This window comes from Mya arenaria, chromosome 10 (genome assembly GCF_026914265.1).
Source record: "Mya arenaria isolate MELC-2E11 chromosome 10, ASM2691426v1".
Taxonomy (NCBI): domain Eukaryota; kingdom Metazoa; phylum Mollusca; class Bivalvia; order Myida; family Myidae; genus Mya; species Mya arenaria.
Genome location: NC_069131.1, coordinates 20,383,371 through 20,411,039, shown reverse-complemented (window position 1 = coordinate 20,411,039; position 27,669 = coordinate 20,383,371). Strand labels below are relative to the sequence as shown.

The 27,669-nt window shown below is 33.9% G+C and overlaps 4 protein-coding genes across 4 annotated transcripts; all 4 read right to left on the bottom strand.

Moving 5' to 3' along the window:
* Positions 1–2,056: 2,056 nt before the first annotated feature.
* On the bottom strand, positions 2,057–2,737 carry LOC128204436 (uncharacterized). The gene has a single exon (XM_052905852.1). It carries the CDS (start codon positions 2,735–2,737, stop codon positions 2,057–2,059), a length of 681 nt encoding a protein of 226 aa, XP_052761812.1.
* An 8,501-nt stretch (positions 2,738–11,238) lies between these two features.
* LOC128204435 (uncharacterized) lies at positions 11,239–12,288 on the bottom strand. The gene has a single exon (XM_052905851.1). The coding sequence runs from the start codon at positions 12,286–12,288 to the stop codon at positions 11,332–11,334; it is 957 nt and encodes a 318-aa protein (XP_052761811.1). The 3' UTR covers positions 11,239–11,331.
* Positions 12,289–17,371: 5,083 nt separating this feature from the next.
* LOC128206186 (uncharacterized) lies at positions 17,372–18,849 on the bottom strand. The gene has a single exon (XM_052908493.1). It carries the CDS (start codon positions 18,700–18,702, stop codon positions 17,791–17,793), a length of 912 nt encoding a protein of 303 aa, XP_052764453.1. The 5' UTR covers positions 18,703–18,849; the 3' UTR covers positions 17,372–17,790.
* A 5,670-nt stretch (positions 18,850–24,519) lies between these two features.
* Positions 24,520–25,644, bottom strand: LOC128206185 (uncharacterized). The gene has a single exon (XM_052908491.1). The coding sequence runs from the start codon at positions 25,577–25,579 to the stop codon at positions 24,629–24,631; it is 951 nt and encodes a 316-aa protein (XP_052764451.1). The 5' UTR covers positions 25,580–25,644; the 3' UTR covers positions 24,520–24,628.
* Positions 25,645–27,669: the final 2,025 nt, after the last annotated feature.

Here is a 27,669-nt window from a genome sequence, read left to right as displayed (position 1 = left end):
ATGATTGATTTGCATTTTAAATCAAGATTTTGGACAATATATGTGATATACATAGATATACATATTACTCAAATTGAATAATTCATGTACAAGTATTTTTCGACATGTTTTTTAAATCCTAATTTGCTCAATATAACTTCACAAACACTGTACTCTACTATTCATCTTTCTCTATATAGGATTACAATGATAACCAATTCACAGTAAATAGATAAGCATCTCAGTTCCAGCCTTCAAAAGGCACCGTACTATTATGACCTAGCAGTATAATGTAATCTTTCGTAATCAAATCAACATTCATGAACATTAAGCGTACAGTATTGCACGCTTATACATCATGCCTTTTCACGAGATTAATTTAGAAGTCCTATCACATATTATAAGACCGGGGTTCTTCATAATTGACTTAAAATTTCGAGTTGTACATGCTATTATAGCTGTGTTTATTACAGGGGCTAAAAGAAAAATATGAGTAAAATTACAACACTCCTCACATTGATGACTCTGTACAACAGATGGGTCATCCTGCCATTCATATAGTTATCTTTAAACATTTTAAATTAAAAGATTCATTTAATGTTCATATTTCATTGCCTCCCATATTACGAAGAAAAACGGCAATCAGATACATAGTAACGATGTTTTGTTCACATAATGTATCAGTTTCTACCAACAAAAACGTTTTTTATACTTTGTATCATAACTATTTTGTCATTTATGCGATTAGTACTAAGATGGAATTATTAAACATTATTATGATTTTTGAACAATTTTGTTAAAAAACGTCTCCCGTATGGTAGATAGTAGGCTCAAGAAATATTGAAAATAAAACTGTGAAAAGTAATCATTGAGTTTGTACAACTTCTTTTAAAATCCACTGTTTTGTATTAATATTCATATAAAATGCTACCCTGATTAATCAGAGTTGCTCCGCCTAATGTCTAATGTTATTCTTAAAACTGCTACAGGCTTTTGTTCATAGCAGAGTAGTGTTTACTATCAGGAGATGTATATCGTTATTAAAGTATATTAAACCATTGAATCGTTTTTATATACACTGACCACCCAATTTCATAACACCCACAAATATATTTGATTTGTTTTTCAGACTTTGAGGTAGAGGGCTTCTTATTAATTTAACGTAAAATCCTAAAGAAATGTATGATAAAAATGTCATACTTTGAATTAAAATTGCTTAAGTCGGGACAAAATTGTCTTCAATAGCCATGCCTATTCATGTAAGAGCGTTTGCTCACACCTAAAGTACATAGCATTTTGGGGTCACATAGACTCAAAAACAGTAATAATGCTATGGAAATATGCTTGATTCTTCTCAAAATAGAACATCAGCTAGCATTTTAAATAGGAGATTTTTTCGATATTTAAAACACACAGTAGTTTTGATAGAAATGTGGTTGAAGGGTTTGTTTGCATTTTGACGCTCGAGAGTCTGGTTTTCTTACACTACATATAATATGCTTAAAATTGACGGATCAGACTTTCATCATTTTAAGATTGAATTAAAAAATTGTCTCCTTCCTGTTTCAACAAAGGCTTGATTCATACAGGTAAAGCGCTTTTATAGAGGTCTGCTTGTATTCTTATTTCTTGACTCGTGAAAAAATCCACCCAACTTTTGCACACTTTTGCGGGTAGGGCCCTCAATATTTTGTTTGTGATTCAGTCATTGACGTCGAGTCGAGACGCGGTGTCAGTTTGTAGTTGGTGTCATTGTTGTATCATGGAGGGTCACGTGATTAACTTTTGGATCAGTAAGTATACACTATATTAAATTAAAACATCCTTTATGAACAAACAATAGTATAAACTGATTAAAAAAAGTAACATGAAGATACAAAAAAACGAGATTCTTATACCGTTAATACAAACATTTGGACACACTTAACTTGTCCCTAAACTCGTATTTATTTATTTCCGTCATATAAATTAAGATTAGTTTGTATTATCTCTAATGTTGAATTCGAAAATGTAAACAGAAAAACAAGATTCATATAAAAAAATGACCTTTCAGTTTAACGTCAATTTATTTACCATTTTACTTCTTCATCCACAAAATGTCATTTGGCCATGTTAAGTAAGCGTCTTTTAACATCAGTTTCTTTAAGTCCAAGGCTCCATAAGGACGAAATGAATTCTCGGAAAGGAAGTCGGTTATAAACGAACCCTCCTTGGTATCATTCGTTTTCAAATAGTGCACCCATTCCATTAGTAAATAACGTACGTCAATTTCTTGGAAGAATTTCCCAGCGCCACCGAGTGCCATTGCTTCGTGCGTCTCGATGTCCATTTTCATGAAAAAGGGCCTGGAACCAAATGTTGTTAACATGTCATCTAATTGTATCGTCATTATAGTATTGTCCTTGTCAAATGGATTTTGGTTAGCAGATTGTTTTATTTGTATACCTCCAACATTTCTTTCGGATGGGACAAGATTTACATATTTCGTTTCATTAGACACACCGTTCCATATAAGAGTTACATTTTCCTCTAGTCCTCCAAGATGCAGAGACGTCGCGAGCATTCTCAGATTTTCCTTATTCGCATCAACCGCAATAACCCGCCGCCCAAGCCTGGCTATAGGAATGGTAAATGCGCCAATGTTGCACCCGAGGTCAAGAAAGGCCATGTCCTTAACCTGTTTCATAAGATTCCAAACTGTGACAATATAGTCCCACTCCCATGTGTGATGTTTGAGAATGGAGCCCGATACCCACATATCCTCACTTGCATCATAAACACAAATAGGCACCTTTGGCCTGTCAGGAACCTTTAAAGTAGCCTTTATACACTTGCTCAAGTACGAGTTGGCATACACAGAGATGTTTAACACTCTTGGTTGTATTTTGGAACCATCATGCACACCCTGTTGATGATATCTCTCACTTCCATTAAAATAGTTCGGTTTGTGTAAAACAAAATACAGTACAGTCCCACACACAATTAAACAAAGAAATCCTTTCAAAATAGAACGCATGTTAAAATGGCCGGATTTGGAAGACTGCTAGCGAGTTGAACAGGCATGCACTGTTATAATGTTATCAGTTTTTAAAAAAAAAGTTTTCTTAGACCGTAATATATTCATAGGGATTGTAAGATAAGGAAACAAATTAGGAAAGTTTTAATTGTAAATGTGAATAAGATTAAAAAGAAAAAAAATATCTTGATAATGTGGGGGTTTCGAGAAAAAACACAAAATGTTGTTGAAAATGTTGAAAATGTGTTTAAATTGGTTGGAAATAAATTTAAACAGTTTACTTGATGGGGGTCCAAACTATGAGACTAAACACATTTGAAGGCAAGATAATAAATGTTGATTGTTGCGTTTTTAATCTTTTAATGCATCCAGTAAATTAATCCGAGTAAGTTTTGAATGCAATAATTGATAAGGTATCTTTCAAATGCATATTCAAAGAAAAATCAACCGAAACGTGTTTTGGCAGTCAAACCTCTTTTGCATTTAACTTAATAGAAATGATTGGTAATATTTCATGAACAAATTAATAAAACATGTTTTTTAGACCCCTTATCCCATCAGCCCCCTATAATGTGTATTAAACGGTTAGTTCTCAGACTGATGTACAGTGTATTACACGGTTAGTTCTGAGACTGGTGTACAGTGTATTACACGGTTAGTTCTCAGACTGATGTACAGTGTATTACACGGTTAGTTCTGAGTTTGGTGTACAGAGTGTAACACGGTTAGTTCTGAGACTGGTTTACATTGTATTACGCGTTTAGTTCTGAGACCGATATACAGTGTATTACACGGGTAGTTCTGGGACTGATATACAGTGTATAACACGGTTAGTTCTGAGTCTGGTGTACAGTGAATTACAGGGCTAGTTCTGAGACTAGTGTACAGTGAATTACACGGGTAGTTCTGAGACTGGTGTACAGTGTATTACCCAGTTAGTTCTGAGACTGATGTACAGTGAATAACACGGGTAGTTCTGAGACTGATGTACAATGTATTACACGGTTAGTTCTGAGTCTGGTGTACAGTGAATTACACGGTTAGTTCTGAGACTGGTGTACAGTGTATTACCCAGTTAGTTCTGAGACTGATATACAGTGTATTACACGGTTAGATCTGAAACTGGTGTACAGTGTATTACACGGTTAGTTCTCAGACTGATGTACAGTGAATTACACGGTTAGTTCTGAGTTTGGTGTACAGAGTGTAACACGGTTAGTTCTGAGACTGGTTTACATTGTATTACGCGTTTAGTTCTGAGACTGATATACAGTGTATTACACGGGTAGTTCTGAGACTGATATACAGTGAATAACACGGGTAGTTCTGAGACTGATGTACAGTGTATAACACGGTTAGTTCTGAGTCTGGTGTACAGTGAATTACACGGTTAGTTCTGAGACTGGTGTACAGTGTATTACCCAGTTAGTTCTGAGACTGATATACAGTGTATTACACGGTTAGATCTGAAACTGGTGTACAGTGTATTAGTATACACGGTTAGTTCTCAGACTGATGTACAGTGTATTACACGGTTAATTCTGAGACTGGTGTACAGTGTATTACACGGTATGTTCTGAGACTGATATACAGTGTATTACACGGTTGGTACTGAGACTGATATACAGTGTATTACACGGTTAGTTTTGAAACTGGTGTACAGTCTAGTACACGTTTAGTTCTCAGACTGATGTACAGTGTATTACAGGGCTAGTTCTGAGTGTGGTGTACAGTGTATTACACGGTTAGTTCTGAGACTGGATGACAGTGTATTACACGATTAGTTCTGAGACTGATGTACAGTGTTTTACACGGTTAGTTCTGAGACTGGTGTACAGTGTATTACGCGGTATGTTCTTTGACCGATGTACAGTGTCTTACACGGTTAGTTTTGTGACCGATGTACAGTGTATAACACGGTAAGTTCTGAGACCGATTTACTTAAAATATATACCTACACATGTGTAAAAAACACATTTAGTATGATAAACCTTTAAATACTTACTTAATAATGCATTTATGGAAAATATTGTGTAATGATAACAAGATAGTAACTGTGTACTTTACTGCTGATAACGCACAAATATCAAAAGATTGGTGGGTCCTAAAAGATTTACAGTGATTACCTATCTTCAAATGAGGTAGAAATGCCGTGTTTTTGCACATTTACACACATTTATTTAACATTCAATATAGATTATTTAATCCCTTTCGGCAATTTTAAAACAACTATACGTATTAATCGTGGTATATCTTATTAGAGGTAAGAGGGCTTCTTTAAAGAAGCATTGCACACAACTGAGTGTCATATGCCATTATAATGACTGGCAAGGCTGGTATTGACCGATGCGTTAGCCGAGGTCCAACTAGGATTATAATGACTGGCAAGGCTAGTTTTAACAAATGCGTTAGCCGATGTCCATATACCATTAAAGTGACTTGCAAGGCTGGTATTGACCCATGCGTTAGCCGAGGTCCATATACCATTATAGTGACTTGCAAGGCTGGTATTGACCGATGCGTTAGCCGAGGTCCATATACACGATAATAACTGGCAATGCTGGTATCGACCGAAGCGTTAGCCGATGTCCATATACCATTATAATGACTTGCAAGGTTGTTTTTGACCGATGCGTTAGCCGAGGTCTCTATACCATTACGATGACTTGCAAGCCTGGTATTGACCATCATCGTTAGCCGAGGACCATATATCATCATAATGACTTGCAAGGCTGGTATTGACCGATGCATCAACCGAGATCAATATACCATTATGATGACTGGCACGGCAGGTTTTTGACCGATGAGTAAGCCCTGGTCCATATACCAATATTATGACTGGCAAAGCAGGTATTGACCGATGAGTGAGACGTGGTCCATATACCATTACAATGACTTGCAAGCCAAGAATTGACCGATGCGTTCGCCGAGGTCGCTATACCGTTACAATGACTGGTAAGGCAGGTATTGACCGATGAATCGGCCGAGATCTATACACCATTATAATGACTGGTAAGGCAGGTATTGACCGATGAGTAGGCCGTGGTCCATATACAATTATAATAACTGACAATGCTAATATTGACCGATTCGTTAGCCGATATCCATACACCATTATAATGACTGGCAAGGCAGGTATTGACCGATGCGTTTGCCGAGGTCCATATATCATTATAATGAATGGCTTATTGATTGGTGCGTTAGCCGAGTTCAATATACCATTGTAATGACTGACAACGCTGCTATTGAATGATGCATTAGCCGAGGTCCATATACCATTACGATGACTGGCAAGGCAGGTATTGACCGATTAGTAAGCCCTGGTCCATAAACCAATATTATGACTGGCAAGGCAGGTATTGACCGATGGGTGAGACGTGGTCCATATACCATTATAATGACTGGCAAGTCAAATATTGACCGATGCGTAAGCCGAGGTTGCTATACCATTGTAGTGACTGGCAAGACAGGTATTGACCGATGAATAAGCCGAGATCTATTAAACATTATAATGACTGGTAAGGCAGGTATTGACCGTTGCTATAATCGAGGTGTATATACTATTATAATGACTGGCAAAGCTGGTATTGACCGATGGGTAAGCCGTGGTCCTTATCCCTTTATAATGACTCGCAAGGCTGGTATTGACCGATGCGTTTGCCGAGGTCCATATATCATTATAATGAATGGCTTATTGACTTGTGCGTTAGCCGAGTTCAATATACCGTTGTAATGACAGACAAGGCTGCTATTGAATGATGCATTAGCCGAGGTCCATACACCATTATAATGACTTGCTAGTCTGGTATCGACCGATGCATTAGCAGAGGTCAATAAACAATTATAATGACTGTCAAGGCTGGTCTTGACCGATGTGTTAGCCGATGCCCATATATCATTATAATGACTGGCAAGGGGGGTATTGACCGTTGCTTTAGCCGAGGTCTATATACTATTATAATGACTGGCAAGGCGGGTATTGACCGATGTGTTAGCCGATGCCCATATACTATTTTAATGACTGGCAAGGCGGGTATTGACCGTTGCTTTAGCCGAGGTCTATATACCATTATAATGACTTGCAAAGCTGGTATTGACCGAAACGTAACCCGAGGTATATATAACATTATAATGACCTACAAAGGCTGGTATTGACCGATGTGTTTGCAAAGGTGTATTTACTTGCGAAACATACTATCTGATTTATTGTCCTTTCTCATAATTACATACTTTTTTTGTTATACCAAATATATTTGTAGTTCTTCAAGATATAATCTGAATCAGATTTATCTTCAATATTTTACAAATGTTATTCATCAGTGTTAAAGCTGCACTCTCACAGATTGTCTTGAAACGAGTTAATTTCGCAAAACTGCAATAAAACCAGCGCTATGAGATTGCTGACAAAAATCAGAACGCAGGATTTCATAAAAAAAAATTAAAATTGATGTTGTATGCATTTTTCAAAGCGATAGTTAGGCTTTTAGAGATAGATTATTTATATAAAAAGAAAAGAAAGAGAAATTTGTTTTCGAACGGTTTATATGTTATAGTGCAGCTTTAAGTTGGGCTTTATGATTGTATGGTACGCTGTTTGGCTCGTAAAATAACAAGCCTTATGTTTACTGACACTTCTAAATGATACAAATGGTTTATGAAGTTTCGAAAGATAACGAGAAACTGCGTCATCGATCGATAAGTACTGACGGTTGAAACAGCGGTTGAGAAATATCAATAGTGTTTCCTTAAACATGCATTCTTTCTCCAAAATAAGATGCACCGCAATTAATACAATCGTTTTGATATACCAAAAAGGAATAATAAATGTCGAAAATATTTGATAGCGCATTTAATATGAGACAATAATTGATCAAAGTAAATATTTTAGCACTCATCTATCATTTAATTGTCTTGCGTGTTCAGCTGAAAATGCACGGTTACAATAGTGTTATTAGTAATTCATATTTTCCATAAATGCATTGTTTAGAAAGTAGTTCAAGGTGAATCACTCAAAAAAGTTTGTTATACATTGTGAATATATAGGTTTTGAATAAGAGGGTCACTTTAAATGGACACTTTATAGAAAGTTCATATTCACACATATTTTATAAAGTTTTAAGCTTTTGTGAAACCATACATATTTAAATATTACAATGGTATCGATGAATAGTTGTATTCGTCTCACATTGAATAGATGATATGAGTGAGGTTTCGGCAATTCATCCAATAAATTAAGTCAAAACAACTTTTAATAAACCATTAGTACATATTCCAGGCTTCCTAGCTGTTGTTTGATCGTAGGAATCTAACTGAGGTTTAAGACCGATGCTTTTTGAAACACAGCTCACTTCATTTTTTGCAAGACATTTTAAAACACAGTCTTAACTCGAACAGAACATAAAAATATGTTTTGACAACCCTTTTCATTGAGTTTATTGGAAATTACACACTTTTATGTAAAATGGTATATTTTACTATGACTAAGATTGTTTTTAGGAAATTGACTAAGTTTCAGAAATGACATTAACGTGCTTTATGAATACTGGCACTTATGTATAAGCTTAAAATATGTTTCCATGGCACATTTTATTTAAAACGTTGTTATAAAGGTTATCTGCTACGACAAGATTATTATTGCATACTTTATTATCTATCGGTGCATTTATGAAAAGGTTATCAAGTGCACTGAAGTATCGTGCAAGCCAATAAAATACAAGCGTCATTATAAAAACTAGCAATATAACTGATTGATGGATTCAGATGGTCTTAACCATAATTAATATTTTATCACATCAACGACTACTTTCGTTTATTGTCGCCGAAGAGAGGCATGTCATATCCCCACAATCCGACCGTCTCTCTATACGTCCGTTCGCCCGTTTGTCCGTCAGTCTGTATATACTTACCCAATTTTATTCAAATTTACAGATTAGTTGAGAAGTACGGAACTCATTTATGTTTTTATCTCAAAAGTCAAGATCACACAGAGGGGTCAGTTGAGCGTTTCAGCGATGCCATAGTAATACTTGTGTTTCAGTTGAACCTTGTGTCTCTTTCAATCGGATTTCGTTTAAATGAAATGAACTATACATTTGCATTGAAATGTTTAGTGCAAAGCATATTTGATCTCGCTTCAATTGGTTCATATGTGGAGGCATTGTAATAACTTGTTTCTCGGTTGTTAATTAGATCTTGATAAATTTTACAGTATTGTAAAGCAGTCACTGAAGTTAATTTTGTTTTAAGCATTTATGATATCCTCACATTTTATCTGTTCCGTCACCTCAAACGTCATGGTCACACAAAGTAGTCGATAAGATTATAATTTTTTTAGTAATAATTCAAGTCTAAACTGTTACGGGTCACTTGATATCGAAATTTGTTCAAATGTCACAAAATTCCACAGCAGCATACGAAGGTGTGTTCGTGTGTCCTGCGTAGCGATATTCCACCTATTGCAAAGGGCAAGGTAACGCATTCATTAGAGTTCCGGCAGCAAACGTCAAAATAATAAATATTGGTCAATGGAGCAAAAAGTGACTTTTTAGCAATAATTTATGTCTCAGCTGTTAACTAATCACAGATGTATGTCAAGATACCAAACCACTTGCATTTATATTATAAAATGCAGTTGAATATCCTAATCGTTAATGTTGAAACATGACCAGGCTTTTTAATGTTTACAAAAAAAAGTAAACTTGAATTGCTTTATTAAGATTGACTGAACAGTTAAATGACTTTTTAAACAATAGGTTAATTGTTTGCAACAACTAATACTCGTACCGTGCACTATGAAAAAGTTATGTTATGGATGCAGAAGTAATGTGTTATTTGCTTGAAATACTGTAAACGGTCTATGTTTCTGCTAGATGTTTTTATTGTACTTTTTGTTAAGCTTTTCATGATGTTATTATATACAGATCAATTAATAGACATATGAAAATCGTATTTGGATATTGTTTTGTTTTTGCCATCTTCAACTATTCGAATAAAATTGTTGTTCTGTGCTGCTCATGATGCATCGCTCAGGTGCATTGAAATAATCGGTAAGTTGTAAAAGATTACATGCGTGATGGAGTCATATGCACATGTATTTAAACTTGGAAAACCCTGATAACTCTATCTGGTTTATAGAACATAAATGTTGATATCTAAAGTTGTAAATGTTTTAAATTTAACACTGAACAAACAGATCAAATTATACCTTTTCCTTTTAAAATGAGATGATAATTTATACATCTAATAATTGTTTCCAAATTACAAAGCTTGTACACACAACAGTTACTCGTACTAAACTCAATTTGTTGTTGTTAATTGATCAATTCCTGTTCATGTGCCTAATAATTAGTTTGAATCATGTGGTAAGCGTGTATACCACAAAAACTGATAGCAACCACCGGAGAAAGTTTCGTTGGTAGTTCTACCTGTATATGTGTCAAATGTAATCATGTGGTGTAATGTGTTAATCCTTGTATGTGTTTTGTAAAGTGGTAACGAAAGCAATTAATGTGTTAAATATGTGTAAAAAATTTCTCTTTTAAGACTACAATCCTAGAAGTTCAATTAAACTGAATATTAGTAAACAATGCATTCAATACTTTATATGAAAGTTGGGATTCAGTGCCTTTTTGTTTATCATACGCACCAAAAGCATTCCATTGATTAATGGCAAAGTTGGTTTATGTTCGTTTTTGCTTTAATGTAGTGGGTATTATTGGCCTAAGTATCCAATGGCTATCACTCAGACAAAGTCAAATAAGGGTCATTTTTTATTCCTGTGACCACTCTTGTTAACTGAAATTTACTTTTGACTTATATATATATATATATGACTCCAGTGGTTTATTTTGTTTATGGTATTTACCTTTTTTTATCTCGATTCAATGGATAAGATAAAACGGATTAAATAATATGTTCAAAATGAAACTTTCTACGTTTTATTCAAGTAAACTTTAGAAACGGATACCATGTTTCCCTTCTATTTATGCAAAAGAAGAATTCGACACTTTCAAATTGTACAATGACATGGATGATTTGCCGATAAAGATATAGATGTCATTGATAAGCCTTTGAACGATTCCTTCTTGATAATTGCTCCGATGTGGGATAATGTTGTTGTGTTTTCCTGGAGATTTCAATAAGCATACTGTTATACATTTTCAGTTTTAGAATTTACCTTTCAGTTTGTTCAATTCAGAAATAACTTTTAACAAATTATATACAAACAATGCACTACTATGAACAATGATTTATCACATATTAAATGTTCTTGTAAACTAATAAACATACACAACTATACTTTAAACTATTCATTCCGTTTAACACCCAAACGACAACTAAATTGATTTCTTTATCCACAAAATGTCATTTGGCCATGATGAGTATGCATCTTCCATCACTAGTTCTTTTGAGTCAGATATTCGACACGGGATGAATGAATTCTTAGAAAGGAAGTCAGTTATGAACGAGCCCTCCTTTTTATCTTTCGTATCCTTATAGTGCATCCATTCCATAAGTATATAACGTACGTCAATTTCTTTGAAGAATGTTGCAGCACCCCGAAGTGCCATTGCTTCATGAGTCTCGATGTCCATTTTCATGAAGAATGGACCAGAACCACATTTTGTTACCATGTCATCTAACTGTATCGTAATGATACTATTTTCATTGTCTGTAGGACTTTGTATAACCGATTGTTCTATCTTTGTACCACCAACATTGCTCGTGGATGGGACAAGATGTACATATTTCGTTTCATTCGATACGCCGTTCCATACAAGGGTTACATTTACATCCAGTCCACCAAGATGAAGAGACGCTGCCAGCATCTTAAGGTTTTCCTTATTCGCATCAACCGCAATCACCCTGCGCCTAAGTTTGGCCATTGGAATGGTAAATGCACCGATGTTGCATCCGAGGTCAAGAAAAGCCATGTCTTTTACCGGTTTCATTAGTTTCCAAACTGTGACAACATTTTCCCATTCCCAGCTTTGATGTTTGATAATGGAGCCCGAGACCCAAATATCCTCACTAGCTTTATATACACAAATAGGCGCCTGTGATCCACCAGGTACCCTTAACGTAGCTCTCTGACATTTGCTCAAATACGAATTGGCATTCACTGCAATGTTAAACAGCCTTGGCTGGGTTCTTAAAGTTGTCTGCAAATCCTTTTCATAGTTAAGTGCGCTTCCATTAGAATATATTGATATGTATATACAGAACAACACGGTACTACACACGGCGAAACCAATAAATCCTTTCAAATTGACAATAGAGCTTATGCCGAACATATTTAGCTTTATGTTAACTAAACTGATATTGTTTGCATTGTTATCAGTTGCGACCGTGTTATCTAAGGCCTAAGGATATTTAAAGGCACACACATGGCATTTATTATAGCGAATTATTTTCAAATATGGGACATTTTACCGATGTTCTAAAGCAAAACCGAACCAGCGAGAGGTAGGCGTTTATATGAACAAATCTGAGAACATAATTGTCATCATCTGCAAATACATCGTTGCCACACTATTATTATTATTTAATTCTGTTCTGTTGTTCACTTGATAAACCACCTTTTTCATAGTTTGCACAAATTAAGTCAATTTCAAAATATTATACTTTAGAATTGATTTAGTGTATGTTTTGGTAATACTTTTTAGGTTTCTCAACTCTTTCATTGTATTTCTAAGTTTTGTTAAAATGGGAGGAAATCAATTTATCTAAACATATTCTAAGAAGAGAGATTAAATGTTTGATACGTCTTCTAATCAGTACAATATTCGTAAACCCTAGATCTTGTTGTTCTTGATTAGATAAGGGAGGTTTCGAAACATGATTTGCATTTGAAGTGTAGCTACAAGGACGTAAATAAGTTGCAATGAACATTACAAATTGTCTTTACATTTGTACTTTCTTGCTGATACTCGTACACAATCTTAAATTTCACTTATCAGTCAGTCTAGACGAGTACAAAGCACCCGTTGAACTAATGGTTCACAACCTCTCCAATATTTGAAAATACTTCTAATGACAACAGAAGTGTAGATGTAATAAATACGTGTACCTGTCTCCAAAGCATTTTGTTTTGCATATCTAAAGATTATTGCTTTGGTATTTTAGAAAAGTTATATATAAACGATCGCTTTTGTAAAGAAGTAAAATTATATTGTTAATAAAAAGTTTTAAACTTTTTAGATTTTCTTCTGGAATGCAAATTTAAGAGCACATGAAACTCAATAGTATTTTTTTCACAGATAAAGAATTCAGTTCCAATGGACACCCATGACGATGTGGTTTCGCGCCTCATCAGTGATACGTTCTCAAGGCTTCTCAAATAAACCCACAGTACCCGTTAAATCTAAATGCATGTAACATGATTATTGGGGTCTGATACACTCTATTTTTATGGCTATATCATCTTTATTTGTTTAAACTTGCTTAACATGTGACAATAATGACTAGCTATTGCCCTAGAGTCTATAAATAAATATGAATAACAGGTTCACATTATCCTTGTAACATTCCCAATCTATGAGGTATTGTAATCATTTAAGATGTTCTGCATCATTAATTCATCTTCCATGATTTTATTTATGTATGACAGAAAGATGTAGCATATTTTAATCACATTGTCCGGATAACAGTCTGTGCTTCGGCGAACGTGTTTGATATATTCTTGTCTCAGCATTAATCTTGTTCTCCTTATAATGTTGATGCAAATGCTTCAATTTTAATGCATTATCCTATTAAACTTTCATTTTATCGGTAAAACAAAAACAGCATATTCTTTATATACAGGTAAAAAATGTCCGCAACCTTTATATGTTTTTCTTCTTAACTTAATAGCTACGTGGCCGAAATGTTCCCATAATAGAAAGTGGCCAAAACATATCTTATACTGATTTATCTCCAGCTTTTTTTTAATATGCGTTTCTTTTTGGTTTGATCATTTAAGTCAAATGAATGAAACATTATAAAACCGTACAAATGATTGAACCTATTTTGCGATAAGATATATGTTGCGTTTTAATGTCACGTGGAAAACATTGCACCTACATTATCTTTGGTGCGTTTACATGGTAAATGAGAACAATGTTGTTTTTTAATAAAATGCCAATAGTTTTATCTTGAAAACAACATTATACATAATAATGAAGATTTCCCTCGTATGTGAAGTCACCCGACTTGACAGAAGTTGACGCTGAAGGACTAAGGGTAATGAAATCATTCATTTAACGATTTGGCTTTGGATCACTTATCATGAAAGATTTAATTAACAGTCAGTCATCTTATCGTGATAAGCCTATAATCGAATAAAAACAAAATGCTTGCTAGCAATGTGAGCTTAATATATTGTTCTCCAAGCGCATATAGGTGTCCTACGTCGTGTGTGCTTTGATCCTCGTGTCCGTAAACTGGATCATTGTTAAATATTGATGTGGTTGGTTCTGTGTGGTACTTATTGTCCTTTATGAACGATTACTCTGGTTCTTCTTTTAGACACACTGAAGCATAAAGAGCCTTAGCGATTCATACACTCCTGCTTAGACTGTGTGTTATAATTGATTTTTCAATGCATACTAACAATATCAATTCGATATAAAATGCAGATTTCTTTCGTTTGAATTCATTTGGGAGCTAAGTTATTCGCACATAAAAAGTGGAGATAAAGTATATGGATATGTTATAGCTCATTTAAACAAGCCAAGGTTCATCCTCAATACAGTGTTGGGTTGGTAAGGACAACAAATACATCTTGAACGGTTCATATTTTTGAGTTCAGCTTAAAGTTACGCTTTTATTCATCAATCGATAAGTATTGACGGTTGAAAACAGCGGTTGAGAAATATCTCAATTGTTTCCTTAAATGTACACCTAATAGAAATTTTATATACACACATATTTAATAACGTTTTGAGCCTTTGTGAAACCTTAAATATTTAGATATCACAAATGTATTTGTCTCAGATTAAAAAGATGATATGAATGAAATTTTGACAATTCATCAAATAGAAAAAGTCCAAACATATTTTAGTACATCATTAGAAAATAGTCCAAGCTTCTTAACTCTTGTTTGCTCATTAAGCTCTTATTTAGGCTAAGACCGATTCGTTCTGAAACACCATTGGTTGTTCAATTTGTGTTTTTCAAGGAATTTTAAAACACAGTATTAACTCGAACCGGAGAGATAAATATGTTATAAACTAAATCATATTTGAGTGTATTGAAAATCACATACTTTTACATAAAAGTATATATATATATATATATATATATATATATATATATATATATATATATATATATATATATATATATATATATATATATATATATATATATCTTTTATTATGACTATGATTGTTTTTAGGAAATTGACTTAGGTTCAGAAATGACATTGACATGTTTTATGAATATCATCAGTTGCTTATAACCTTAAAATATGTTTCATGGCACAATTGATTTTAAACAGGATTATTATTACATGTGGTGTTATATGTCGGTGACTTAAAGAACATGTAACCAAGTTGAAGTTTGCATTATCGTGCATGCGAATTAAATACAAGCGTCATGATAAAAACTAGCGATATAATTGATGGCTATATTAAGTTGATCTTAAACCATAAGTTATGTTTTATCATATCAGCGACTACTTATGTTTATTGTCGCCAAAGAGAGGCATGTCATACTCCCACAGTCCGTCCGTCTCTCTATTCGTCCATCCGCCCGTTCGTCTGTATATACTTACCCAATTGTATTCAAATTAACAGATTTGTAGAGGAGCCCGGGAATCATTTATGTTCTTATCTCAAAAGTCAAGATCTCACTGAGGGGTCATTTGAGCATTTTAGGGATGCCATAGTAATACTTGTGTTCCAGCTGTTACTTTAGTCTCTTCAATCGGATTTCGTTCGTTTTTCAAAAAAGCGTTTATTAGCATTGGAATGTGTAGTTGCAAAGCATATTTGATCTCGTCTCAGTTAGTTCAAATTTGGAGGCGTTGTAATTACTTGTTTCTCGCTTGATAAATGGAATAGGATATTTTTTACACTATTGTAAAGCATCCAGTGATGTTTTTGTGTTAAGCATTCATGATTTCCTCACTTTGCATCTGTTCCGTCACCTCAAAGATCAAGGTCAAATATAGTAGTCGATAAGATTATAAGGATTTTAGTAATAATTCAAGTCCAAACTGTTATGGGCCACTTCATATCAAAATTTGTTTAAATGTCACAGAATTCCACAGCGGCATGGGAAGGTGTGTCCGTGTGTACTGCATAGCGTTATTCCACCTACTGCAAAGGGCAAGGTCAAGCATTCATTTGAGTTTCGACAGCAAACGTCAAAGTCCTATGTATTGGTCAATGTAGCAAAAAATGACTTTATAGCAATAAATTGTGTCTCAGCGCGCTTCATCACAGATGTATGACAAGATACTATACCAATTGGATTTATATTATAAACCGCAAAGTTAAATATCCTAATCGTTAATGTTGGAACCCGGCCTGTTTTTTAATGTTTACAAAACAAACTAAGTAAACTTAAATTGCTTTCTTAAGATAGATTGACTGATCAGTTAAATGACATTTTAAACACTATGGTCGTTGTTTGCAACAACTATTACTCATACGGTGTACTGTGACAGCGTTATGGATGCAGAAAAAAAGTGTTACTAGTTTGAAATACTGTAAACGGTCGAGGTTTCTGCTAAATGTTTTTTTGATTTTTTTTTTAATTTTCATGCTTTAGGTATAAACAGATCAGTTAATAGTGATATGAAAGTCCTATTTGGATACTTAACTGTTGTTCCGCGTTGTTCATAAAGCTTCGCTCAGGTGCGTTGAAAATAGTCTGTAAGTTGTCGTTGTATACCAGGAGTTGACAAAAAATTATACCAACATGGTGGAGACATATGCACATTTTTATTTAAAAAAAACTTATTTTCGTTTGTACACCATGGATGTTAAGATCTAATTGTAAACGTTTCAACATTTACACTCATCAAAAACAGAACTATATGTTCCCTTTTAACAGAGATAAATGTAATACTTGAGAGTTGTTATTCAGTGCATCTTTGTTTATACAACGCTCAAAATATATTTCATTGATTAATGGCAAAGTTGGTTTATGTTAAGTTGCTTTAATGTAACAGGTATTATAAGCCTGATTATCAAATGGCTATCACTCAGATAAAATGAAATTTGAGTCGATTGTTCTATTCATGTGACCACTCTTGTTAAATTTAGTTTACTCTTGACGTATACCTATCTGACTTTTGAGGTTTATTTTGTTTATGGTATTTAAGTTTTGTTGTGATATTCATTGCAATGGATAAAATAAGACAAACTAGATAATACGCTGAAAATGAAAGCTTTGTTCTTTTTATTTTAGCATAATTTAAAAACGGATATCATGTTTCCGTTCTATCTATGCAAAAACTTTAATTTGTCACTTTCATAATGTTGTATTTACAACATAACAATGAAATTGTAATAGTTTGCCGATAAAGAATGGATGTCATTTATAAGATTTTAAACGATCCTTTCATAATAATAAACTGATATGGGATAATTTATGTTGTTTTGTTTTTCTAAAGATTTTAATAAAATATATATTTATACATTTTCAGTTTTAGAATTTACCTTTCAGTTTGATGAATTCAGAAATAATTTCTAGCAATACAGAAAATGCACTTCTATGATCAATGATTTTATCCCAAAGTTAATGTATTTATTAAAGAATAAACACACACAAAATTTTTAAAATATTCATTCAGTTTAACATCCAAACTATGAATTAATTGATTTCTTTATCCACAAAATGTCATTTGGCCATGATGAGTATGCATCTTCCATCACTAGGTCTTTGGAGTCAGATATTCGACACGGGATGAATGAATTCTTGGCAAGGAAGTCAGTTATGAACGAGCCCTCCTTTTTATTTTTCGTGTCTTTATAGTGCATCCATTCCATAAGTATATAGCGTACGTCAATGTCTTTAAAGAATGTCACAGCGCCCCGAAGTGCCATTGCTTCATGACCCTCAATGTCCATTTTCATGAAAAATGGACCAGAACCAAATTGTGTTAGCATGTCATCTAGTTTTATTGTTATGATACTATTTTCATTGCCTATAGGACTTTGTACATCCGATTGTTCTATCTTTATACCACCAACATTGCTTGTGCATGGGACAAGATGTACATATATCGTGTCATTCGATACACCGTTCCATATAAGAGTTACATTTTCATCCAGCCCACCAAGATGAAGTGACGAAGCCAGCATCTTAAGGTTTTCCTTGTTCGCATCAACTGCTATCACCCGTCGCCCAAGTTTGGCTATTGGAATAGTAAATGCACCAATGTTGCAACCGATGTCAAGAAAAGCCATGTCATTGACCGGTTTCATTAGTTTCCAAACTGCGACAACATTTTCCCATTCCCAGCTTTGATGTTTGATAATGGAGCCCGAGACCCAAATATCCTCATTAGCTTTATAAACACAAATAGGCGCCTGTGATCCACCAGGTACCCTTAACGTAGCTCTCTTGCACTTGCTCAAATACGAGTTGGCATTCACTGCAATGTTAAACAGTCTTGGTTCCGGTTTTGAACTTGTCTGCAAATCCTGTTTATAATTAAGTGCACTTCCATTAGAATATATTGATATGTATATACAGTAAAACATTGTACTGCACATCCAAAACAAATTAATCCTTTCAAATTGACAATAGAGCGTATACCAAGCATGTTCAGCTTTCTATTAACTACAATATATATCTTTTGAATTGTTTTCAATTCTAAACAGTGTAACCTTAGGCTTAAATGGAAATTACATGTGATTTATTATAGCAAGTGTTTTCAAAGGTGAGTCATTTTACCGATGTTTTGAAGAATAACAAATTAGCAACAGGTAGGCGTTCATTTGAACATACTTCTAAGAAAATGGTTATTTTCATCTGCAAATACATCATAATTTTATTGAGGCATTACTTTTGTCCTTTTATTACGTTTGCAGTTCACTGGATAAACCACCTTTTACAAAGTTTGCACACTATTTTACAGATCAAGTCAGTAAAATTAATTCAAACTATTATTCTTCAGAAGTGTTTCAGTGTTTGTTTTCGTGGCAACACTTTGAAATATAAGACTTAAAGGACGTCTTTTGTTTCTTTGCTCACTTTCACTACTTTTGTTGGTTGAAAAAGAAGAAATCAAATCAATTCATCTAGACAGATTTAAAGAAGGAATATTATTTTTTTGATATTTCGCCTTGGACAGTATGCATAAACCCTAGATCGAATTGTTCTTGATAGAATAAGACAGGTTTCTAAACACGGTTTGTATTTGAAGAATAGCTTTACAGACATAATTATAAACGGTGCAATGAAAAATAAAAGTCGTTTTTAAACTTGTTCTTTCTCGCTGATTCTTGTATACATCATATTTTTAGACTCAACAGTCAGTCTAGAGGCTTGCTAACATGAAGTCGTTTTTGCAGTGTGAAGTTTAAATAGGATGAACATGTGATTAATTGGTTTTTAAAGGCCTTTGTGGTTGCCAACCTGTGACGAATTTTAAGCTGAAAAAAGAACTCATTTAAGTAAATGATTACCAAACGGAAATAAACGTGATAACAGATTGTTTAAAGGGATATATTGCTAAAAAGATATACGAAATGTAAAGTCCATATTATTACACTACCTATTCGGAACAAAACTATAGGTATTCATATGGAATGAAATTAGATATTTGCTAGTGTTTGAATTTGAAAATTTGTAAATCTTATTATTTTACGTAAAGTCATATGTATAAGCACCTAAAATAAAACAAAAACAAAAAACAATAACAATTATTCAAACAATTTATAATAGTATATATCGAATTATATAACTCTTGTCAGGTATTTTGTTTAAAAGTAAATTCATATTTGTTTTTTACAAGCGTTATAATCAGTAAAAAATACATAATGATTATATAAACAGAAGTCCATAGTAAACATGTATGTCGGCCTATGACGGATAATTAAGCGACTATAAATCAATTATATAACTATTCAGACGTGCGTCTTTTGGATATACATTATTTTACATTTTTGATATCAGCCACTGTATCATATTGAATATCATAAGACAATTGAAAACACAACACAGATTTTATAAAGAGTTGTCACAAATATGTACAAAATAATTATTCAAATGTGGTGATCCATCTTAAATCTCATTATTGTCATGCTTGCATGATTTGCAATAAAATGACAAGAAAAACACAACACACAAATCTGGTTAAATCAATTTATAAAATGAGTAATGTGTGAGCTGCGTACGCGGAAGGGAGACCACAGTAGTGATGAATGAGATTTTATTGATTTTATTGAAAAGTACACTAATTTGGGAAATGAACTAAACATGTAATACAAATACAAACATGAGTGCCAGGCTGTACATTTGCATGTATATCAAAGGGTTTTTTTTCTTTACAAGATGTCAAAACATTGTTTGACATGTTACTTTCCCCAATTTAGTAAAAGTAATGCACAGAAGGGACATTATATTCTATAAGTTGCTGATTATTTTCACTTTGTGCACAGAGAACCAACGTTAATAAATATGAGCATGTGTTAATTGCAGATTTTTGAAACGTCATGTAAGAAGTTATATTTTATCTATCTTGAGAAGCCAGTGCAAGTCGAATACGTACGTTAGAGCGGGCCTTTTCACTAAAATATAATATTAACTATGAGTAGTACCTATAAAGGATCAGATAATTATTCAGTACAATAATTAAAATTATGTTGTGTATGTTTTAGTACTATAACTATATGCGAACTGTTCAGTGAACACTACATCAGTTACATGTGGGCGAAACTTGCAAAAGTTCTCAATGACTAAAAGACCTTCATGTATACTATTTCCATCAATTTAATCAGATTAAAAATTTCCATATGTACGTCAAAGGCAACATGGTTGTTCTACAAATAATATTACTCCAGCGAGCCTGCTAGGAATAATAATGGAAGAGGGTCATTGGTGGGGCTTGTAGCCGAACGTGTTGAGATCAGAGAGGGAAGAGATCACAATAAGGTTTCCATCCGACCTGATCTTGACAAAAATGGTTCTATAGTGAGTCCATGTGTCGTTGACGGGAGAGTTTCTATATCGCTTTAAAATATCCTACATTGGAAGACCAGTACACGGCAGATTTTTTGAGGTCTTCGTTGAGGTGTATATTGAATTGTTTCTCACAGAGGATCTTTCGTGCCTTGAGCAGTTAACCTTACCCTTGTAGATAGAGAATTGAACTAGAATGCCTCCCTGATTCATGGTTCTGGTGTGAGCAACTTCACCGAATGCACCAGTTAAGGTTAACAAGATAAGTGCTATTTGTTTAAAAGACTGCAAACGGTCTATATTTCTCCTAGCCAATATTTGGTTGCAACTTTCGTTCAGCTTTTTATATTGTAGGTATCTAAAGATCAGTTCAAAGACATATGAAAATCGTATTTGGATATTGTTTGTTTTTGTCATCTCCAACTTAGCGACTTAAATTGTTGTTTTGCGCTGCTCATGAAGCACCGCTCAGGTGCATTGAAAATAATCGGTTAGTTTTCGTTGTTTACCAGGAGTTGCTGACAAAATGTATAAATGCATGATGGAGACATATGCACATGTATTTAAACTTAGAAAACCCAAATAACTCTCTTTTATAGAACATAAATGTTGATATCTAATTGTAAATGTTAACACTGAACAAACTGAATAACTATACCTTATTTCGTTGAAAAGAGATAATAATGTATACATCAATGCATACCAGGCTGTGTTAGATACTTTTCGTTAATCTGCAAGTACACATGGTACACCTTTTACTCTTCTTTAACGCAAATTTTGTGAAGGTATGTCTTACAGGGCTTAGTAAATTTAATAAATGTAGTTTCTGTATCATGTAATTCAATTTGGCACGTAGTAAGATTGCATTGATTATAAATGTTTGTGAATATGCCTCTCCGATGATAAAGGGTGTATAAAAGTTAACTATGTTTGTAATATGTTTCATTAATAATCAAAAACATCTTTATTTAAACCACATAACAGGTTGTTATAAGTTACTGTTAACCTATCGTTATAAGACAGTTTCGTGAACTGTGTTGTATGATTGTGTGAGCTAGCAAAAGGTACATCCCTTCAACACAGATCTATCAACACGTAAGATCACAACCAAGGTCGCCTAGTTTGCTAAATTCAACAACGTTATTTGACTATAGTTCGTGGGATATCTGAATAATAGTCATTTTTTCATGTTAACCTCCACAACAACTCGCATTGCTCAGCTATTTACAGACATATATAGGCAGTAAAATTGTTCAATGTCTATTCAATGCATCTCAGTTAGGCCTTAATTAATCTCAATTTATGAGAAATTGCATTGTACTCGAGATGCATTGATGCATAAGTGCCTAGTTGACAACCAATACGAATGCGAGCTGTGTTATACGAGTGGGCACAACAAACATTTTCCACATGTCGCGATTATCGCGCTTTACTCTTGGTATTATTATTATAAATGCAATTGCTACTTTAAACGATTGATGTATTTGTCTAATGCATTGCACCATTATACAAAGCTGCACCGATTTTTTGAACCGTTGATATGTTCCCGCCCTTCTGAACGTTGCTCTTCGTGAAACATAATTCCACTTTTCGTTCAGGCATATATGCAACGTTTTTAATGGTGCTCTGTTGAGTATATAAATGGATGTTGTTTGTATTACCATATGACTCACCTTTAGGATTTATTATAATACAACAAACAGTTATTAAATGTTTAAAAAGTGTTTATTATTCTGTGTAACTAAACTCTTAGGAAAATGAATCATTTGATAAGCGTATATATATAGCACAAAAACCGATGTAAACCACCGGGTAAAGTTCCGTTGGTAGTCCTATGTGTATATGTGGCAAATGTTTGTATGAGGTGTAATGTGTAAAGCTGTTAACATTTAATCTTTGTGTGTGTGTGTGTGTTGTAAGGTGGTAACGTTAGCAATTTATAAGTCAAATATGTTCAAAATGGTTCTCTTTTAAGACTACAATCCTAGAAGTTTATATGTAAAATGTTTGTCTTTTTATTTGGTAATCCTAGCCGTTTATATGTAAAACGTGTGTCTTTAAGGTGGTAATCTTAGAAGTTTATACGTTAAATGTGTGGCTTTGAAGATGATAACCCTTGTAGTCTATGTAATCTTCACAAAATAAAAGAATTCCATGGTGAGGAGTTATATGATTAAAATTGTTGTTCTATTCTCGATGGCGGGGTCGCACCTATATTTCAATGTTAGGGAACCATGAACTGCACCATTGGAATGTATGTTGTGCAGAAAATATTTTCTATTATCTCTGGATTTCATAGCAAAAAATCTTGTCTCAGCCACAATCTTTTAATTATTGATAATAATTCAATTGATCTTTACATACTTATTCAGTACCATGGAAATGAGTACTGCGTTTAAAATAAGAGCTCTTAGCTCGAATGTAAATGTTACACTTTGAGGTCAACGCTAGAGAATATGAATATCGAAGCTATAATTTGATGTGGTAATTCAATCAAACTAAACAGAATTGCATTAGACCACAGTGAGGTGTATCGTGCATAAACTGTCTCTTATCTCAAATGTCAATGTCATAAGTCAAAAGCAATGTCTCTGACGTATTTTTTAATTGTTATTTGGAATGCTATTGCACTTACTATCTTTGAAGATAACAAAGGGACGATTGCAATTATAAGATGTGCTGTTTTCTCATAGGCCAGGGGTTACTTTGGTTATTGTCAAATCTAGGTCTTGTTGTATTTGGTTTACGTTTTGTGATGTAAATATTATAATCGCTACATTTATTTCGTCTGAATATTAGTGAATAGTTAATTTGTTAACTTAATACTTGACATGAGAATTGGGATTCTGTTCCTTTTTGTTTATCAAACGCACCAAAAACATTCCATTGATTAATGGCAAAGTTGGTTTATGTTTGCTTTTGCTTTAATGTAGGGGGTGTTATTAGCCTAAATATCAATAATAATAATTGACTATCACTTAGACAAAATCAAATTGGGGTCAATCTTTCTACTCCTGTGACCACTCTTGTGAATTAAAATTAACTTTTGACTTATACCTATCTGACTTTTATGGTTATTTTTTTTATAGTATTTACCCTTAGTTGTGATATTCATTTCAATGGATAAGATCAGACGGATTAATTAAGATGCTCAAAATGAAAGCTTTGTACTTTTAATTTAAACAAAATATAAAAAATGTTTCCGTTCTGTTTATGAAAGATTTGACACTTTCAAATTGTTGTATTGATAAACCTTTAAACGATTTCTTCTTGATAATGACTCCGATATGGGGAACAGTTGTTATGTTTTCCTAAAGGTTTCAATAAAATATACTGTTATACATTTTCAGTTTTAGAAGTTACCTTTTCAGTTTGATGAATTCAGAAATAACTTCTAGCAAATTGAATACAAACAATGCACTACTGTGAACAATGATTTATCACATTGTAAACGTCCTTGTTAACTAATAAAGACACACAGCCTTTTTAAATTATTTATTCAGTTGAAGACCCAAACTATAACTTAATTGATTTCTTTATCCACAAAATGTCATTTGGCCATGATGAGTATGCATCTTCCATCACTAGTTCTTTGGAGTCAGATATTCGACACGGGATGAATGAATTCTTGGCAAGGAAGTCAGTTATGAATGAGCCCTCCTTTTTATCTTTCGTATCCTTATAGTGCATCCATTCCATCAGTATATAACGTACGTCAATGTCTTTGAAGAATGTCACAGCGCCCCGAAGTGCCATTGCTTCATGACCCTCAATGTCCATTTTCATGAAAAATGGCTTAGGACCAAATTTTGTTAAAATGTCATCTAATTTTATCGTAATGATACTATTTGCAATGTCTACAGGACTTTGTATATCCGATTGTTCTATCTTTGTACCACCAACATTGCTTGTGGATGGGACAAGATGTACATATTTCGTTTCATTCGATACGCCGTTCCAAAAAATAGTTACATTTTCATCCAGCCCACCAAGATGAAGTGACGTTGCCAGCATCTTTAGATTCTCCTTATTCGCATCAACCGCTATCACCCGTCGCCCAAGTTTGGCCATTGGAATGGTAAATGCACCAATGTTGCATCCGAGGTCAAGGAAAGCCATATCTTTTACCGGTTTCATTAGTTTCCAAACTGTCACAACATTTTCCCATTCCCAGCTTTGATGTTTGATAATGTCACCCGAGACCCAAATATCCTCACTAGCATTATACACACAAATAGGCGCCTGTGATCCACCAGGTACCCTTAACGTAGCTCTCTTACACTTGCTCAAATATGAGTTGGCATTCACCGCAATGTTAAACAGTCTTGGCTGGGTTCTTAAAGTTGTCTGCAAATACTGTTCTCTTCCATTTGCATATATTGATATGTATATACATAACAACATGGTACTACACACGATGAAACCAATAAATCCCTTTAAATTGACAATAGAGCGTAATCCAAACATGTTAAGCGTTCTATTAACTAAAGTAAATATTGTTTGCGTTGTTATCAGTTGTGTTATTGAATGCCTAAGGTGATTTAAAGTCACGCGCATGGCATCCATTATAGCGTATTATTTTGGTTGTTCATTTGATAAATCACATTATTTTATAGTTTGCACATACATTTACAGAACAAGTAAATTTTAAAATATTATAATTTACAATTGTTTGAGTGTATGTTTCATGGTAACACTTTATAATATATGAGTTGACGGACTTTTTTTTTTTCTAAACTCTTTCACTGTATTTGTGAGTTTTGTTGAGATATAAAATCAATTTATCAGAATTTAGAAAGATAGATTAAATGTTTGATTCGCCTTATCAGAACAGTATTCGCAAACCCTAGATCTTGTTGTTCTTGATAAGATAAGAAATGTTTCGAAACACCATTTGCATTTTAAGTGTAGCTACATGGACATAAGAACGTCCAATGGAAAATAATAATAATCGTCTTTAAAATTGAACTTGCTCGCTGATACTCGTATATATCATTTTACTTGCCTTATCAGTCAGTCTAGATGTGAACAATGTTCCCGTTCAACTAATGGTTAACACCCTCTCTAATATTTGAAAAGACTTATAATAACAAAAGGAGTTTAGATGTATTTAATGTTTTTTCCTGTCTCAAAGCAATTTGTTTTGCATATCTAAAGATGATTGTTTTTGTATTTAACGGGACAACTGCATTGTTATTGAATTAAAGTGAAATGCTTACATAGTCAAAGCAATCAATTATTTGAACTCGATAATTAATTCATTTCAAAATGCAAGATAAAACACATCTAAATGAACGAATAAAACATAGACATAATGATATACATATTGTCATTATATTAAAACAATCGGTTTGCAGTTATTTAAGAATGGTTTTATATAAACAGTCTTTTTTAAAAGAAGAAATACTATATTGAAAATAGAAGAACGTTCACGATTTTCTTCTGGAATGCAAATTTAAGAGCACATGGAACTCATCAGTATTTGTTTCACAGATGAACATTTAAGTTTCAATTGATACAAACGACGATGTGGTTTCGGACCCCATCAGAGGTACATTCTCATGACCTCTCAAAAAAGACATAGTACTCGTTAAATCTAAATGAAAGTAAGATGATGATTAGGGTCTGATACACTATACTTTGATGGCTATATCATATACGCGTTTGTACTTGCTAAACAGGGGACAATAATGACTAGCTATTCTCCAAGAGTCTATTGAATAACAGGTTCACATTATCTTTGTAACATTCACACTCTATAAGGCTTGGTAATTATTTAAGATGTTAAGTGATAACTCAACAATGCCTGCACCCATGGCCCTCAAACTTGACATGGAGGTTTGGCCTGACCAGTAGGTGACCCCTATTGATTTGAGGGGTCAGAGGTCAAGGTCACAGTGACTTTGAAAGCGACCTCGACAATTCCTGGACCTATGGTCATCAAACTTGACATAAAGGTTGGGCCTGCCCAGTAGATGACCCATATCGACTTTGGGGGTCATGAGGTCAAGGTCAATGTCACAGTGACCTTTAACGCAAAAAAGTTAACAAATCTTCTCCCACTGATATCTCAACAATGCCTGAATCTATGATCATTTAACTTGACATGAATGTTAAGCCTGATCAGTAGATCACCCTTATTGTTTTTAGGATTCATAGAGCCAAAGGTAAAGGTCACAGTGATCTTGAATGGTAAAAGGTTGTCCGAGTGATAACTCAACAATGCCTGAACCCATGGCCTTCAAACTTGACTTGGAGTTGCATTTGACTTGTAGATGACCCATTATGATTTAAGTCAAAGGTCAAGGTCACAGTGACCTTGAACGAATAAAACTGGTCTGTGTGATAACTTGACAATGCCTGCACCCATGGCCCTCGAACTTGACATTTAGATTTCTGGTGACCTGCTGATGACTCTGGATTTTGAGTTCATAGAGTCAAAGGTCATGCTCATAACACACTCTATCCTCACACTTTAATGGTCATAATCTTAAAACTGCCTTAACGGCAACAAATCAGCTGTCATTTCGGTCCATGCATATTTCATTCAATTGTCC